General features: G+C 41.8%; 1 protein-coding gene across 5 annotated transcripts in view; it reads left to right on the forward strand.

The window, feature by feature from the left end:
- Window positions 1–18,444, forward strand: part of ntrk1 (neurotrophic tyrosine kinase, receptor, type 1) — a 63,565-nt gene that overhangs the window by 31,252 nt on the left and 13,869 nt on the right. For 4 of the 5 annotated variants that reach the window (XM_073485845.1, XM_073485847.1, XM_073485846.1 and 1 more), the window contains 11 exons: window positions 4,497–4,571; window positions 5,244–5,315; window positions 8,246–8,314; window positions 9,943–10,094; window positions 10,406–10,548; window positions 11,922–12,060; window positions 14,623–14,955; window positions 16,079–16,137; window positions 16,235–16,337; window positions 17,716–17,871; window positions 18,139–18,269. In XM_073485845.1, the coding sequence (XP_073341946.1) occupies window positions 4,497–4,571; window positions 5,244–5,315; window positions 8,246–8,314; window positions 9,943–10,094; window positions 10,406–10,548; window positions 11,922–12,060; window positions 14,623–14,955; window positions 16,079–16,137; window positions 16,235–16,337; window positions 17,716–17,871; window positions 18,139–18,269 (1,432 nt within the window). The remainder of the gene's footprint in view (window positions 1–4,496; window positions 4,572–5,243; window positions 5,316–8,245; window positions 8,315–9,942; window positions 10,095–10,405; window positions 10,549–11,921; window positions 12,061–14,622; window positions 14,956–16,078; window positions 16,138–16,234; window positions 16,338–17,715; window positions 17,872–18,138; window positions 18,270–18,444) is intronic. The other variant, XM_073485844.1, reaches the window with a different exon arrangement.

Raw genomic sequence — 18,444 nt, forward strand, 5'->3', positions numbered from 1 at the left:
CTGTAATCAGGGTGGAAATCTGAGACACAAGTCAGTAAGTATTTTAAAATTTTTGAGGCTCCAATGTAAATTCCATTTCTGATGAGAGAGCTGACCTGCGTGCACCACCGAGGTCGATCTGACATCATTTGTTCCTCTCTGCTTTCTCCAAGTGGTGCCCAATAGATGAAATAAAAAAGATGGCCGATGATGTTGATGCTGCGGTTTGGAGGCTTAGTTTGATGTAGGCAGTCCTTTACAGTCATGCATGTCATCCCCGAGGGAACGTGTGCGAATAAAAACCATCAATGTCGTCGCTCAGGCGAACTGAGACTTCTCAGTTGGCTACAGCATGTCTGCAGCAGATGACTGTTATTTAACGCTGGCTTTTTGAAACTTTGGATGGAAAAAGAAGTAGAAACTGACCACCTGTGATTTAAAGAGGGCTGCTGTATTATTATGCAACCCACCATCAGCTCCAACATGGAAAAGTAAATGTCACTCTCTGCACCACCACGCTGTTCTCTCTTTGTTCCTGTCCCCAGATCTGAGCAATTAGCACTTGTTAAGAAGGAACTACATTTCTAAGACGCTATTTCAGTGGAGCAAGTCAATTTACCGCCGCTTTTTACCTCTATTCACCTATACGCCACTCACCTCCTACCAACCCCCCTCTCTCTTTTTTCTCTTTGCCCCCCTCTCTCTCTTACCTCAGAGGTATTTCCTTGTACCTGCAGCTCGACATGTTTCACAGAGCTCAGGGTGAGGCTTGACATTCTCTCTCAACCGTTCAATCAATAAGTAAGCGGGCCTTTCTCTGCTTCTGTTTACCGCGGCGCTCTACATGCCAGCAAACAACAACACTTTGCCGTATTGGCAGTGCAAGAGAATACAGTTGATACGCGGAACAAACAAGGGGCCATTAACTGTGGAACAGGGGCCGAAATTCATCATAGGCTGAGTTATAAATTCAATTTTGTGAATTGCCAGTCAATGCCCCCACCCGGGGAACAATAGATGATATACAACCCACTTGGCTCAATCCGATAAGTAAGGCCGATGGGTGATCCTGGGCCCACCTGCCCTGTAATCACATTATTGCTGTGTGGGTCAATCAGACATGAATAAAGAGGTTTGTGTGTTCCAGCTGACAAACAGAGAGCTGAGAGGTTGAAACAATGCAATGTGCTGAAAGTGGCCGTCATCAACTAGAAATTACTGCAGGTATTTTTTTGGCACATGCACAACAGCCTGTAATACCAGAAAAATAAATCTATATTTACTGGTATATACTTTCTATCCATCCATCTTTATTCTTCTACTTCACTACTTTCCAGTCTAGTCTAATCTTTATTCTGGTTAAGTGATAATTATTACAGTAAAATTCAAACTAACCAGAAATAGCATCATATCAGGAGCAACAGTTGTTGCCGCAGAGACCATTAAAAAATACTGCAGCCATAACGTGTCACATGACTAACTGGAAAACCAGAATCTGATGCTGTGGTGTCTCAACTACACGTATTTTAAAGGCATTTTCCACCACATTTAAAAAAAAAAAAAAAGTTATTCACAGCAGCTTGTGTTTAAAGTCTTGATTCGAGTCCAATTTGTTCTTTAAACTCACTAACACAAGTAATTAACGTTAGTTGTCATCCATTTTTCAGTTCAAGCAGTGGTCAACAGCAATTGGCTGTGCCCATAAAGGTCAGCAGTGCTCCAGTCAAAGTTCAGTAAGTTTGGCGCCATCGTATCTCAACACACAAACAATAATGTGGGAGGGTCTTTTTATCTGCGATAATGTGAAATGTGAATGTGAATGTCTGGAGGGGATCTTAAGATTCTGTTTAACTTTATTTGACATATGTGAAAGAGTCTTTTGTGGCGTCAGAGGGAGCTGTGTTAATCGGATACATTGACTCAAGTGACATCACCTGAGGCAGCACTGGTTGGGGCTAAAGTCTACAAGTTTGAAAAAAAGAAAAAAGAAAAAGCTTACCAGACCTCTGTAGCCCGCTCCAGGTTTTGTCTGTTTCCTGTCTTTGTCTTTTTCCCGCCCTTTTTCTGTGTACACCTGTGTTTCGATAGTTAATCAGTTCCTACGTTTTTAAGATTTAAACCTGTGTTTTTCTTCACTCTCTCTCTCGGTTCGTCTGTATCTCCTCTATTTTCTGTCTGTTTCGCAGTCCTCTCTGTGTTCCCAGAGCTTAATTTGTTTGTACTTTGTTTCGTTTTTGTATTTTTTACTGTTTTTCTACCTACCTACCTCGGGTTTTGCGCTTAGGTCCTTTTTGAAACACAAATTCAAGTTGTGTTTTGAGTTTGCTATTAAAGTAAAACAAATTGGGGTTTGTTTACTTATTTTGTGCAGTACAAAAGTACTTCAAAAGTTGGTGCACATACGGGCCTTTTATTTAATTTTTGCAAATGTCTTCATTGTGGCAGCCTCGAGGCCGTCTCCTGATGATGATAATGCAATTTCTAGGATTGCTTTGTATGGTGAGTTATTGGTTCATTTAAGTAGGAGAGGAAATCTTTTCCAAGGACATTATGACGTGTTCAAGAGGAGGACTGAAGACATTCACCTTGCTAAAACCATTATAGGTTGAATCGAGTCAAAGAAGTGTCCTCCTGATGGACAGTTTGCTCCAGCAAGATCCTTGGTAGGTCCTATCAAGCCATCTATTCAAACATCTCATGAAAAGAGCTGGCTGCCTTTGTGTTGAGTGCTGAATTGATCTACAGCTCACGAGTAATTCTGAGGTGGGCCGTGTCTGGAAAAGAATTTCCCATCAACCTTGTCTGCCCAGCGTCTCTTCAGGCATTATTTTTTCCACATGAGCAGTGGATTAAGTTCTTATGTGAGCTTGTGGGTTTCAGGTCCCTGGACATCTCGGTTGGTTTTGTTATCTGCTGCTAGTTTGTTTGGTGGATGTCAACGAGGTCAAGGAGAAATCTTTCTTTGGGTTCATTTTTGTCAGGTCAGGGGCTCGTGTTCAGTGCACTGAATTGAAAATTAATTCTAATGCTGTGGTTCAGTCATAAGAACTCGAGCATGAAGGACTTGTTTGTAGGCATTTATGACTGATAATGTTTACTTTATAATGTGATGATAGTATCTCGCTTTTCCTGGATCAACTACATACCTTTCCAGGTATGATTTTCTAAGACAACACGGTGGAGAAGGTCCAAATGACATCTCCAGATCTGTTGTGTTCGATGGCAAATGGTTGGCTAGCTGTATTGGAGCCGTTGTTACAGATCCCAATCCAGTTCTCACTGTACCGCCCATGATTGGTTGGCTTTGTTGGTTGCATTCTCGTTGCTCAACTCAAACTGTTAATCCACTCAGTAGCTCTAGTAATGTCCGTTTTCCACGGTTTATGAGCAGTAGTTTTGCGGGTAAACACACCGACCTCTTCAGCCTCTCTCCCGGTCTTTTACTGCTCCTGTCCGGGTCACTCATTCTCCGTTTAGCCATATCGATAAATACTCTCTCTGACCTCAGAGGTGATGGAAATGACAATTTAAATTTTGCAAGTTTTTTAGTTTGCAACTAAAGAAAAAAACTGTTAAGATGGACTAGTGAGGAGATGAGTCTCCTTGTTCGGCTTAATGGCGTTTAATGTCCCCGACAACCTCCGTAGTCTCATTTAGCCGCTTGTTAGCAACCACTTTTTTGGAGACACGTAAATGCTTTGTGTTTCAAACACTGGATGTTTGGCGTCAAGCTCATTAAAAAAAAAACCCACAGAAGAGGGAACCGTAAAATGTAAAAATATCTGTGTTGTCTCCTGTGATATTTTCAGGTTGAAAGAGTTAGGGGGAAAGCCCATTTTTCTGCTTACTGTGCCTGAACATACCATCGCCTAAAATGCAACTTTGATCCTAACACATACTAAATAAACTTTGACATGATTTTCCAACATACTTGTTATGTATATTGTATTTAACCTGTTGAATTTTCTTTTCAGATGATTCCTGATCGCACCTGGTCTCTTCTTCCTCTCTATACATGCACTGTTCTCACCTTTTTTCAATTTCTTTTTTTTTTTTTTTACCACTAACCTGTTTGAATGCCTGCCTATTATCGCCAAAAAAAAAAATCACTTTAACCATGGTTTTAACTCCCACTCACTCCCATGGTTGCATGTTTTTCTACCCATCCTCCTTTTTCCATGTTGTTTTTACCAACTCTGAATAATGATGCCTTTAAATGGGGTTAATGGTTTAAGTAATTAGCTGCTAAGAGTATTGACATAAAGGTTACACAGGCAACACAATGCATTCCAGCCCTTTGTTGCTTTCAGTGTTGGATTTTTATCGTCGATATATATAGTCATTATAAAGAATTGACAACCATTTTGAGGGATTTACTGCGACAAAGCTGCTCTTATAGAAAAATATTCAATAAGTATTCTTTGTTCCACCTCATTTAACCAGCTGGAATGATAAACGCAAATAATGATGTTTCATTATTTGTACGTCTCTCTTTCCTTTTTGTTTTCATTAACCAGCTACATAGAAAACCAAGCAGGCCTGGAGAACATAACAGAAATTGATCTTGTTAACTACCGGGAGCTGAGGAACCTGTAAGTAAAGCTTTTTCTCTTGGCCTGTAAGACAAACAGCTCACAAGTTCGTGCTTACAGATGGCAGACTAACACATTGTTATACTGTTGTACTGCACTGTACTGAGTACTGTTTGTTCTGTCACTGCAGTTCTCAATACAAATGTATGAGAGATGAGAGAGAGATTAAATATCAGAGATATGTCTGCCTGCAACATAGGACCTTTTGGCGTCAGGTTAACGTTGTGCACGAGAACTACTTGGTTGAAATACCAATCAGTCAGTCAGTCTATTAGATTTATAGCTAACAAACTTAGACATTTAGTCAGTTTACTTGGGTTCACAAATATTTTAATAGCGTGTTAATCATTTAAGTAATTTTCAAGGTCAAAATGCCAAAAATTCACTGGTTTTGGCTTCTTAAATGTGAGTATTTTTCCAGGAAAGTAAACTGAAGAATTTTTTAGTTTTGGACTGGTTGTTCAAAACAAGCGAGGTGGGAAGATTGGGAAGGTCATTATTCACTGTTTTCTGACAAGAGACCAAAAAAATTGTCAGATTAATCGATAATTCCAATAAAAAAAAAAACCTTTTTGCTTTTATCTATCTCACACAAGTTTCAGTATTTCTGAGTTTTAAGTTGTGAATCTGTGATTTGTTATAATGTGTATTGTGCTTTCTCCCCGTCTCCAGCACGGTCACATCTTGTAAGCTGAGGCTCATCGCCGCCAACGCTTTCCAGCTCAACCTCAAGCTCCAGTATGTGTAAGTGTCCTTGTCGATACAGAAGGATTGTCTTGCCCCTCGTCATGTTGTGACCCATGTGCGGGTCAGCCTATTTGTCGCTGTCCGTCAGGGCTCAGACAGCCCTTTAATACTGCACGTGTCACATGAAGGGAGGGCTCAAAATCACAGTGACTCATTCTCTCGTTCGAGTTGGCGTATTACTCATCCACAAATCTGGTAAACATGCGAGCTCATTTCAGACACTGAAGCCACAGATTTCATTCATCAGAAGTCTTTTTCAATGGATAATTAAAGTTCTTCCATCCAGTCGTCTGTGACGTAGGATCCAATGATAAAATAAAAAGTTCAGATAAATAAGTGCACTTTGGTATTGATTCTAGTTTCTCTAATGTGAGTACTTGCGGATTTACTTTGGGTTTTTCAAAGCTTTTTGAAGATGTTTTGGATATTTTATGGACTAAACAGCAGATTAATGTAGCTTAATCTGTATTGATAGTGAAAATAATGATGATTTGCAGCCATACAACCAATTAATTCTGCTTTCACTGACAAGAAACACCTTCTTCTTCAACAATCATTGAGAAAACAAGTTAGCACGCAGCCTGGTAGTTAAATTTGCAACCTTTTCACATATTTTTCCATTTTTAGAAAGTTACACAATCTCTGAACAGTTATTCATATCACAATGAAGACTGGAGCGATCAAATCTGTCTGTTCATCAGCAGCTGACCCTTATCACCACCATCTTTGTCCTCAGCGTCCCACTGAGCCTGTGCTACATGTCTGATGTTGTTTATCTAAAGGACAGGCGGGTTTGGAGGACCAGATATGGGGGGGTGGTGGTGGTGAGGTAGGCTGGGTGAGCTCGAGAAATTGGAGAAGACATCCACCAGTCACCTTTTACTCGCTCACTTTGGCGGATTATCGACAACTGATGCATAATAAATACACTCCACTAAGGGTCCATTATCACTTAATCAATATTTCACCGTGGAGGGAGAGGGTGGGCCGGGGGTTGGGTGGTGTGTAGGGGACAGATGTATTTCTGAGATTACGATGGAACAGATTACAACCAAACTAAGCAGAGGACATGGAGGTTTGGACCACTTTCCTTTTTCTCTCCTCCTGCTCTCATCCTCATCCACGATCATCCGGGAACTCAATCGTCAATTTCGTAAAAACTGCATTCGGGGTCTCAAGAATGGCGAAAAAGAAAGTGAGCTGCTATTCCCGGCTCTGCTCTCCCCCCTGTGGGCCCTGGACAGGAATCGAGCTGGTAATGGATAAGCCCCAATGGCTAACCCATCTGACATGAACTTTTGGGAGCAAGGAAAACAAATAATTGAACCCTTGGCCCTGCCAGACTGAATATGTATTGGCTTCCATGTGCACGCTCCCCAGTGTGGCTTTTTGTCATCTTCTGAAGGAGGTTTATTTACAGCCCGGATCATGTGAGAGCCACTGTGATGATATCTTAGTGGCCTGAGAGCATTGACAAAACGATATGCAGCCTTCATCTCTTCTGAGTTTATTATGATAGCCTGACATACACAATTTTAGATATAAGATTACTTTAATCACGTTTGGATGTCAATTTTTTTGAAGATTTTACAAGACAGAGTCACAAAGAGGCTGTTTAAGGCTGCACATAGAGCTTAGTGTTAACCAGAGATGGGCCTGCGATAACTTAAAGTGTTATTAAGAGGCTGATGTACTCTTCGCCCCCGATCACACACAGACTCGTCGCCACTTAAAAAATACTTTGGAAAGGGTTGTCTTCGGCAAAACAGCGTGATGCGCCTGCAGAGCAGGGCTACAGCGACGGACCATCACGTGTTATCAATGGAAAAGGGATCACGAGTCTGCGCCTTGTGCTGAGAAGTTTAAATTCCAGTGTTTATGATGGGAAGAAGTCGCCTATCAGTTGAACTCAGCTGCTTTTCGCGCCTGTTTGTGTTGAAACACTTGATGATGCACGGAGTACCAAGGCCACGAAGCTTTCGTCGTACAGTGGCCACGTTTTCATTGTGGAAAAACAATGTATGCAAGCCAATCGGAGACAGAGGGTGGGTTCGCAAGAATGCAAATGCAAACCAATATTTACCATTTCCTCAATTTTGCGTGTAGCGGGCTGATATTTACTACTTAGCACAAAACACAAAGTACAGCTGAGGTTAATGGGAATGGGATTTTTGCAGGTATTTGGTCATAAACCAGAGGACTGGACTTGAAAGTGGAATTTAAAATAAGAATTCTGGACAACATGGATATCTGTACACATCAATCTTATAATTGTTTTGTTATAGGCGAGTGGAGAAGTCGGATTCATCCTCTGAGGACTGTGAATGTCGATGTAAAATTTCATGGCCATTCATAGTTAACTTTCTATAATAAACTTAATTCCCCCATATGCAATTCTTCTAAGTATTCCAGTCTGTGTAGCTGAGCAGCGTCCTTCTTCCTAGAAGTGTTTGTGACTCTGGACTAATCACCTAATGTACCGAACACTAAGGAAACACTGAGAGGTGTGCTGGAGGTGTTTGTGAGTGAAGCTCCTGGCTGGTGTGAAATACTTGCCAAGGTAATTGATCAGAACCCATTTGGATGCATTAACATTTTCCTCTGAGAGTAATTCAAAGCAGGTAAGCATTGCTCTGAAAGTGAGCAATCAAATCACAGCGTGACTCAACTGCAGAACAGGACTAGTAACAACAATGAAAAGAACATCTTTACTTTATTTTTACTTTTCTTTTGTCTAAAATAATAAATTTCCCTAAAAATTTCCCTAGAAAAACAGCTACTGGTGCCGCTAGAAAAAAAAGCAATAGTACGATTTATAGAAGTTTTCCTGACTACATAGGTTGCGGAAGCATTGTACATAATGATCACCTATAGAAAGCAAAAACACATGTTCATAATCTCATTTGTATTCTCGCTTTGTTTCACAGGAACCTGGCATCCAACTATCTGGAGCATATCTCCTGGAGGGTGTTTCATTTTCTACCCCTGCTCAACCTGTGAGTTTCTTATAATAAGGTCACTCTTACTGATTGGGCTGCAGACCAACAGCAGGAGCCAAAAAAAAAAAAAAAAATCAAAGGAGTCCAACCGCCTCACTCTGCCACCGCCTGTGAACGGTTCACTCCTTCAGTGCTCGTTTGGCAGCCGAGGTCTTGATGGTTACCTACAGTATGTTTTGTGATCTGAATCATTTGTCTTCCATACATTTGGAAATTGGTAATTTTACTCATGATGTTTGCTGCAGGCTCACATTATAAAAATGTTCTGGTGAGGTATTAAATGTTTGAAGTCTTTGTGTTTCAGTTATTAACGACTGAAGGAGTTTGTTCAGTGTTAATACCGTTGACTGAATAAAAAATGGACGATATGCACCTTTATTCTTTCTAATAGCCAGCAGGGGTTGACTCCACTGGTTTAGGAAAGAAATTACCCAACTTTTCACTTTTTAATTACCTCACTAAACAGTTTCTTAATGAGTTTACGATCTCGAGTCTTCTTGAGTGCGGCATGATGATCATTTTTGTAAAGTATGGTCCCATTTAGATGAAAGTAGATGATAAAGCATTGAATACACATTAGAGTGTGGCTACCTCGTGATTGAAAAGTTGCTGGCCCTCGTTCTCGAGCAGCTCCACCCCCCAAAATGTGGTCACTTCTGGATAGTGTTGTCACGATACTGGAATTTCTGACTTCAGCACCTTGAAAAATATCAATATTTGCTGCCATATTTCATACCAGGGGAGGAAAAATTACACATCTAGGACATTAAATTTTAAATTTTAATGGAAAGATAGATATAAAAAGGCTTGTGAGTTAAGCACAACAGCATCTAATTTAATTTACCTATGGCTGGCCTATGTGGACACTGCTACGGTGTGTTAACTTGCTGTGGGAGAGGATAAATAAATATTTAAAGTTGATATGTTTTGATATCCGGAAAGCTGAACACTACCTTTGGCTACAAAAAAATTAGGATGACGACGGTCTTCAAAACGGTAGTCCATAGACTGTTAAGGTAATGCAGGGAGGATGTGGCAGAGTGGTGAAAACATCAGTTTGAACCACAGATCAGGCTTAATATCAAACTTAGATAACATTTTTAAGTTTGAAAACACAATGATAATGAACAAATACAGATGGGACTGTATTTTTATTCACAAAGGGCAACAGTATTGTTCAGACAAAGACAAACTGAGGAACTCTTTGCAGAGAGAATCACGCTTTTGTGCTTTCACTTGACATGAGGTGACGTGCATATGCAGCGACTTTAAAGTAGAAGGATGGCAGGTAAAAAATACAAAAGATACTGAGAGAAGCACACAGAATTTAAAAGGTTAATCTCTGTATTCGGAGAGGAGAAAAGAAGAAGAGAAAAATATAATTACCATTGAAAAAAGGTTATTTTTGTTAAACAATTGCAAGGATTCATATACAAATCATTTGAAGTGGGGACGGTGGTTTGTAAAGGGAATATTATTCGTTTGTTGGTGGAAATTGTATTTATGAAGTTGATAGTTGAAGCTGAATTTTTTGTGCATTATCCTGTCAGAAAAATTGAAAAAGAAAGAATTAAAATCAAAAATTGTAGCCAGTAACGCTCATATTCCTTTGTTTTTCTCTCCAGGGTTTTGAGGGACAATCCTCTGGTTTGCTCGTGTGACCTCCACTGGCTCCAGCAGTGGCAGCATAATGAACGTGGTGACCTGGACAGCCAGATGTCTTGTTTCTCCGATGATCAGGAAGTGCCCCTCAACACTTTGGTGATAGATAACTGCAGTGAGTTTGGCTTTTTTATTTATCATATCTGAACTGCATTTGCATTGTGATGGTATATATTATTCTGGAGGGGATCTTTGAATATTTTACTGCAAAGCTCAGTTTAATCCAGTTGGCTTCAAGAAGAAAAATAACCATTTGTTGTTCCTATTCTGCACATTAATGGCCTCGACAAGCAGGTGCAGTGAAGAAGTTGGCTCAGAGTTGTTGCTTTAATCACACACACAGTGGGAGCATCTTGTTGCCAGGACACACATTAGAGACCCGTGTTCATTGCTACGTGCTCAGGCAGTCTCCTCTGCCGCTCTCAGGTCTGCCTCTGGTGACGATCGACCCCTCCAAGGAGAAGATTCAAGAAGGAGGCAACCTGACGTTTGAATGTCGTGTGACAGGAAGTCCCACTCCCAATGTCAGATGGCGGACGGAGACGCTGCGCTCTCGCTTCTTAACCCAGGTAGTGAAGACTTTGTCATTCAGATATTGATTAAATAACATTTTTTATTCTGCACACACTTTGGTTTCTTTGTGGTCCTTTTCTTGTTTGCTGCACATTACTAAAGTTAAATTCCCTAAAATGTAGCTGTCCAGTCAAAGCCACATATTTCCAAATTTGGTGTTTTGATAAAACTGAGGGAGGAAGTGCTCCTCCCTGAGTTGAGACATTCTCCTATTTCTGAAGCCAAACAAACTATTTACAAAGTCCTTGAATAATCTGAAAAATGAATTGCCACACAGCTGAAAACATGGCTGTTCTTCTTAGCTCATGAAAAGTTAACATTTTGGGGAAAAAAAGTGGTTTTGACTTGACAGCGACACAGTGCCTCAACCACACTGTCAGGGAGCTTAGATCTGTTGTCTGTCTCTGGAGCCAGGACTTCATGTTTTTGGAGGTGGTATTTGCTCTGTGGCCTCCCAAAACATATGTATTTTTCTTCCCCTCTTCTATTTGCGCTCACTTTATTGATGCTTTCAAGCAAAGCACTTTTTCCTCTCTGGCTTTTAACTGTGTCTGACTGCTGTTGCTTGTGTCTGTTATTTGTCTGAAGCCGCATGTTGTAAGACCTGGCTGACTTTGTGTTGATTTTTGTAAAACTTACTATTTGTACTAACAAACTAACGTTTGTTTGGATTCTGCAGTCCATTTTAAACCAGGGGTGCATAAACCACCAGGAAAAGGTCATGTTTGGCTTAAAATACCTGTTTTGATTGACACAAACATGTCTGGAGATGTCCTGACATCTCATCAAAAATGTCCCTTTCTTGTCACCACAATCACTGCTGGAAATTGTCCCTCAGTCTCCATAAACATATCCATTTGTGTCATGCTTACAAATATTGAAATGCCGTGGTCCCTCGTCTAAACATATCCAGTGGTTTGACAGTTTAAAATTTTGAAACGCAGTCTTGAGCTGCAGTCACTGGCTTGGCAGCTTTCTGACCTGTAACTCCACCACCATCACCTCCATCTCCCGATATGACATTCGGGTCATAGACACGCTATGCACAAATGTGAACGTAGCAGTACTTTGCAGGAAAATTGACTGCCAACATTTATTCCCTTCCTGTCCAGAACGTCACTCTTGATTAAGAAATATGGATCCTACATGTTTAAACAGCAGTTTGACCTCACAAACAGTGTTTTATATTATATTTATAGGTATTTTTTTTCTAGAAAGATCTGGCGGGCCTGATTAAACCTTATGACATACCAACTTTAGGCACTTCGGGCAGCCCTGCTCTAACCTGTGCGCCTCTAAGTGATCCACACTGTACGTCGTTTCTGCACTAACCACCTCTGCTCTTTGTGTTCTCTGTCGGCTGCTGCAGGAGTTTATTATGGGCTCCACACTCGAGCTGGTCCTTTACCTCACCAACGTTTCCTCCAAAGACAACCTGCACAACCTAACTTGCGAAGCGGAGAACCAAGCCGGGCCCGGGGAAGATGTGGTGCAATTGGACATAGAGTGTAAGTGCCTGCAAAATAAAACCGCACTCCTGAAAGCGCACAAGGCTCAATACAAGTCGTCGGGCTTAATGGAGGTTAGGCCGAGAGCACACTGGGGCTATTTTTCTAGTGCAGGCAGGGTGGACAGCCAGAGAAAGGAAAAATGGACCGCACTGATTTCTTCTAAATGCCCCCTCTACAAATACGAGTATGTACCCACCATGCTTCTAATGGAGCTCTTTGTCATCTGCCACTCACTCCTGCGACTGGTGAGAAGTGTTAAAATAATACGAGTGAAGTGCTGCAGGTATGGCTTGCCATTTAATTTGGGGATACAATGAGAGGACGAAAGAGAGGGAACTTACCTCGCCTTGCTCTTAAAGAACACCTTCGCCCCACATAGACCATACTTCTAAATTACAGCTGCAGCTTGACCCGAGAGGTTTCGCCTTTTGTTTTCTCCTCTCAGATGCATTAGTGCATCTGGAAGTTGAGGAACACACGAGGAATGACAGCACCCAGCGGTCCCACACAAAACAGATTCAGATGCATTAGTGATACATTACTGAAAAAATACTGCCCAAACAATATCGTATATCACCGACTCAGTGACACTCATGAGAAAATAAAGCCAAAAAGAGCGGGGGCGCCGATCAGCTGAAGCCAAATGCACAAGCATCGAGGGACAGATAATGAACGTCAGGAAAATGGGGCTGATAACCCGCGCTAAGATCTGATTTGAGCCTGTGCTAATGGACTTTTCCCTCCTACTCCGGAAAACCGCTTCGTCTGCAGTGATTGGCAGCCTGTAAATGCGTTAGTGCAGCTAATCTATCAACATCGGCCCCCCTGGTGGACGGACACTCGTTAACCGCTAGCCCTTTAATTACTCTTAATTACCTCCCAGAACAGTGGGTGTTTACTGCTGAGTGGCTCTCTGTGCCATTGATTCACGGTACTCGCGTGGCTTACCTCTCATATCTCATCGCTTTTCTCTACTGCTTTTTTTTTTTTTTTTGCAATGTCATTTTTCTAACCTGAAAATAAAAAAACATAAATCAGAGCTTTATCTATACCCATCATCAGGAAAAGTGAATATTTTGTCTGCAAAGGTTCCAGTCTATGAATCTACCCGGACTGATTTTCATTTTCTGTATTTGCCTCATTGTTGTCCATTGTCCAAATCTGCTCATTAAACATAATCCTAGCCTTCCTTTTAACCCCTAAATAGCTTGTGTACGGTGTGTAGAGGTCTCTAATGGATGATTAGTTAAATGTGATAAACAGCGCTAATTCTCAATCAGTGTAACGGACCTCAGCGGGCCCTCCGCTAAAGACAAAAAATGCCTCAGTATCTCCTTAGCGCAGCACTTCCTGAGCCTGGGTCACGGGTTAAGAGCAGCAGAGTAGCCTGTGCAGTGTGAGGGGGGTCTCTGCACTTGAGAGTCGCGTTCGATCTAAATGAGGCCATTTCCTGTAGCTTCACATCCAGCGGGCGCTTCCAGGTAGCTGTTGTGGTCAGGGGGGCACGACGACGACCAGGATTCATTATTCATAGCGGGTCAGCACAGGTTTGCAGTACAGATGGAGAACATTGATTCATGGAAACTCAGAGAGAACCTGCAGGGCACTTTAACAACCGTTGACTTTATGTTACACATGATGCATGATCAAAGTGCACATTAGGCGTATAATTGTAGCGTGTAGGCTTGTGCATGAGCATTTCTCTGATCATTATTTGACCTGTGCAAAGTGGTGTAAAGTCAGAGGTGGAAAAAGTACACACATCTGTTACTCGAGGAGAAGTACAGATACTTGTGTAAAAACAGACTCTGGTAAAAGAAGAAGTACGGATTTAACTTCTTTACTCAAGTAACAGTAAGAAAGTATAGAAGTAAAAAGTTTCCCTCTGAAGGACATCTCTACTGGACATTTCTGTGCAAAGTTAACTGAACCTCACGTCATATTAAAATAATTCAAAGACTTTTAAACTTAAAGGTAGAATCAGGAGGATTTGACCGAGCTGTTCGTTCACACACCAGAGAGATAGCTGATTGAAACTCATTTCCAGGATGTCAAGTACCAACATTTTTGGTTGGTAAAGCGTCCCGAGCAGCAACAAACTGAGAAAAAAGGAAATCCAAGCAGAGGGCTGCAGGGACTCATACAAAAATACATATTTTTCCTCTTACCTGTAGTGTTATTTAGCCATCTGGATTGTTTTGGCGTGAGTTGCCGAGTTTAGGGACTTGTCGGCTCTAGAAATGTCCTACTTCTCTTGAATATAATGAGAGGAGATGGTTCTCAGCTTGTGACGCTCAAAGAGCTAAAAATATTTTTGGCTTCATATTTATCATTTATCATGCAGAGTTGTATTAAACGTCACCTCCATAACTGTGGGCGAGAAACCAAGCGAGCCTGTTTTCACTTTCTAAGTTGACATTCAGTTAGAAAAACAGGTCAGGAGCAGCGAACCAGCTCGCAGCTCAACATTTGTTGGGGAGGGATGTTATTCAGTTACTTTTTCTACTGCATCTCTTCTTTAACCCACCCTGAACTCAAACATCGCTCTCTGCCCAACAGTTCCAGTCAAAATCCTCTTCCTGAAGGACGCAGTGCAGCAGCACCACTGGTGCTTCCCCTTCGCTGTGGATGGTAACCCTGAGCCAAACATCACCTGGCTGTACAACGGCAATGAACTCAAAACATCACGCTTCACGTACACCCAGCTCATCCCTGACTCAGATGACGGATCGGTGAAACACGGTTGTCTCTTCCTCAACAAGCCCACCCACATCAACAACGGCCTGTACACTCTGATCGTCGAGAACAAACTGGGAAGGGATGAGGCCACGGCCAATGGGTCGTTTATGGAGAACCCCTTCGGGACGTACGATCCTGAGGGGATAATTCCCGGTGAGTTCCTGAAACTATTTTGTAGCTGCAGAATGTTTTTTTTTCCGAGCAGCATTTCCATAACGAGCAGAGGAGGCCATTAGAGGGCAGCCAAAGGAGAAATCTACCTGAATAACTTATGATTTTAACACTGGTTGTTCCAGCGTTGAAACATTTGCTTGATTTATCTGTTTACTTTGAAATAAGGTGCACAGAATACTAAAATTACAAAGCAATGAGAGAAGAACAAGCTGATAAATTGATGAATACTTATCCTGATAATGGCATCTAGAACTATATAAAGCATTATATATATTATAGATAATTATAAGTACATAAAACATGTAATGATTGTTGTAAAAGATCTGTAAATCAACAATAAAGTCGTCCTGGTTAACTTTTAACGGCACAAAACTGAAAACCACTCATTCAGTTTGGTTTCTATTTGTTACCATTCATGTAAAGTGGTGCTTCATCCTAAAAAAGCAACAACTTCTTGCTGAGTCTCTTAACGACAAACCAGAGATGGCAGAAAAGACTTGAATCATCCAATTTAGAGCACAAAGACATAATTCAAGTTTAAATGTCCTACTCGTCCTTAAAAACTGAATAACTGGTGGGTGTTTTTTTCACAAATGTCCTTTTCTAAGTGTACTCTGTATTTATATTAACAAAACATTTTTAATATCGTGCAAAATAATGTTTTAAAAATATTTTTTCGGTCTCAAACGATACCGACAATGCATTTCCTGCTGAAAATACAGTGTGAATTCACATTGCTGAAACTGCAGAAGTTGCCTCACACTGCCTCACCAAGAGTCAGCATGTTGGAAATATTAAAGTGAGGAGATGAGGATTTGTACCCCCTGACCGTGGGATCATGATCCACTTACTTAATCCGCTTTTCCACGGAGCAGCAGGCGTGAGGGTCTGAAATAGGGATGCTTTTGCTCTCCATCATTTGTGACCACAGATGTGTTTGTATTCTCTCCTCCTACATGCTACAGTTGTCATTAATCCAAGTAAGTCTTTGAAAATGTTTAACTCCTTTAAAAATCTTTGCATGTCTCCTCAACACTGCATGGACTTGACATGAGGTCCGTCTCGAGTCATTTTCCTTCAACGTATCGTTTCTCCTCCTCAGCTCCTACGAACGATTCAGACATGAACGTCACAGAGAACCCGGAGAGTCGAGTGTTTATGGTACGTCTGCGCGTCATCGTTCCCAAATACAAATGTACCAATCACTGATGTGAGTGAGCGTAACTGTGTGTGAATCTGCTTGTCTTCGTTTGAACAGGTGTCTGTGGCTGTGGGCCTCGCTGTGTTCGCCTGCACTTTCCTTCTCGTCATGATTTTGATTATCAACCGGTGTGGCCAGCACTCCAAATTCGGTATTCACCGTAAGTTTTTATTTCATGCATAACTTGGCTGGTTTGATTAAAGGAAAAGTCATGTTGGAAAATACACTTATCCTCTCACATGCTGAGAGTTAAATGAGAAGATTGATACCACTCTTGTGTGTTAACACTAAATATATACCCAGTTCAGAAAGTCACTGGTCTCAAAATAATCATTTGAGCATGTAATTCACATCTTGATGTTTTTAATGCTAAGCTAAGCTAACCAGTTACTGCATCTAGCTTCATGTTTAGCGTTCACACAAGAGAGTACTGAAAAAAATCTTCAGCAACGCAGACTCCTTCTGCGAACTCGTCAAAGTTCCACCCGCGGCATCAAGATTTCCTGGAAACAACCGGTTTCGGAGTTGAAATAACTTTTTGGGAAAGACGTTTGTTGCAGAGAATGAACGTCAAAATCCCACTTCCATATCTCTCCTTTATATCGCCTTCCATGAAGGAAATCGATGACACCGTCTCAGCCGAGAGCCACAATCTGAAGCCGCATACGTGAACTGGAACGAGCCATAGTCGAACGTTCTGCCAAATTATTGTTTCAAAATCTGTGATGGATTCTGTCAGGCTCTCAGAAGGTAATGCACGGCAGAGACTGACTAATATAGGATTTCTACTGAGCTGTAACTTTGCACACAGGCAGCCGCTGTGTCGGCCGGGCTAAAGTGCCTTAATTACTGCACGAGAATGGCGGCAGAAACCTCCCTTGGCCACCGCCACGTGGTGAGGGCCATTAAAGAAGATGGATGGTTGGATGGATGGATGGATGGATGGATGGATAGATGGATGGAGGAACAGCTAGACGTGATATACTTGCTCGGACCCCACCCCCCGACACACACGCATACACACACACACACACACACACACACACACACATCTGCCCCTTCTCACTCTCAAAGTGCCTAAGTGGGCCTGATTGCCTAAGTGGACCCTGCTCTCTCCTTCCTTCCCTCCATCGCCTCCGTGCTCTCTCTTTGTTGTTCCATTTTCTAACGGTGTTGGACTCTGGGGGTTCTGTGGTTTGCCTTGCTGAGTGGGGTTTTACAATTTGGGCCCCACTTGTTTGGCTTTTAATACGCACTGTAGCCTCCTAACCATTCAGGCTTTTCTATATGGTCGTTTCTCCAGTTCTGATTGCTGCATGCTTGTTGATGATGGTGATTATTAGAGCTTGTCACCATGGTACCAGCAAAATGTGCAACCAAGTTTGTGGTGGAGAACGTCCGCTTTCCTCGTAAAAGGGATAAAAATGGGTTCTGAATTGCTTCTGTCGATGGCCACTACAATCACAAATAGTTGGGGGCTGATTAGGTGTTACTTATCGCTCACTTCTGCTCGTCTGCATCCCTCCCTGTTTCATTAGGTTCATCAGTTTTGGGTACGGAGGATGAACTGGCCGTGTCGCTTCGTTTCATGAACTTTGGGACCAGCCCGCCCTCCTCAGACGAGGACTCGGGTTTATCGAGCTTTGTAGAGAATCCACAGTACTTCTGCGGCATCATCAAGGAGAAAGACATGTGTGAGTGTTATTCCTCAGCTCGTTTCCACTTGTCACTGATTCCACACTCATGCTTACTCCCCCAGATTTACTCGATTGTTGGTGCTATTATCTATTGTCTCTCTTTTTAGGATCTTTATTCATGTCTGTAATATTTAAGTGTCTTCGACGCTGCCTTTGCCTGCCAGTTACAATACGCACAACAAAGTAAACTGTAATTAACTGTTGGTGCAAACGAGACAATGCTTCAAACGTTTTCAAAACCTTTTTTGTGTATTTTATGATCAGGCGTCCAGCACATTAAGCGGCAGGACATTGTGCTGAAGTGGGAGCTGGGTGAAGGAGCATTTGGGAAAGTCTACCTGGCAGAATGTGCCAACCTCAGCCCCGACAGCGACAAGATGCTGGTCGCTATCAAGGTGAGCAGATTTGCACCATCAACTCTTATTAATATGGTTTCATTCCCTGTAAACATCTGCAACAACAGTGAAACCGTGTCAGCTGTCAGTGCAATAAAACAAAAGAGAAAAGCAGAACCTTCATTTTTTAAATAAAGATTAAAACAAACAAATATTTTTAAAGCTGCTACGAGGA

The sequence above is a fragment of the Pagrus major genome, chromosome 17 (genome assembly GCF_040436345.1).
Source record: "Pagrus major chromosome 17, Pma_NU_1.0".
NCBI classification, from domain to species: domain Eukaryota; kingdom Metazoa; phylum Chordata; class Actinopteri; order Spariformes; family Sparidae; genus Pagrus; species Pagrus major.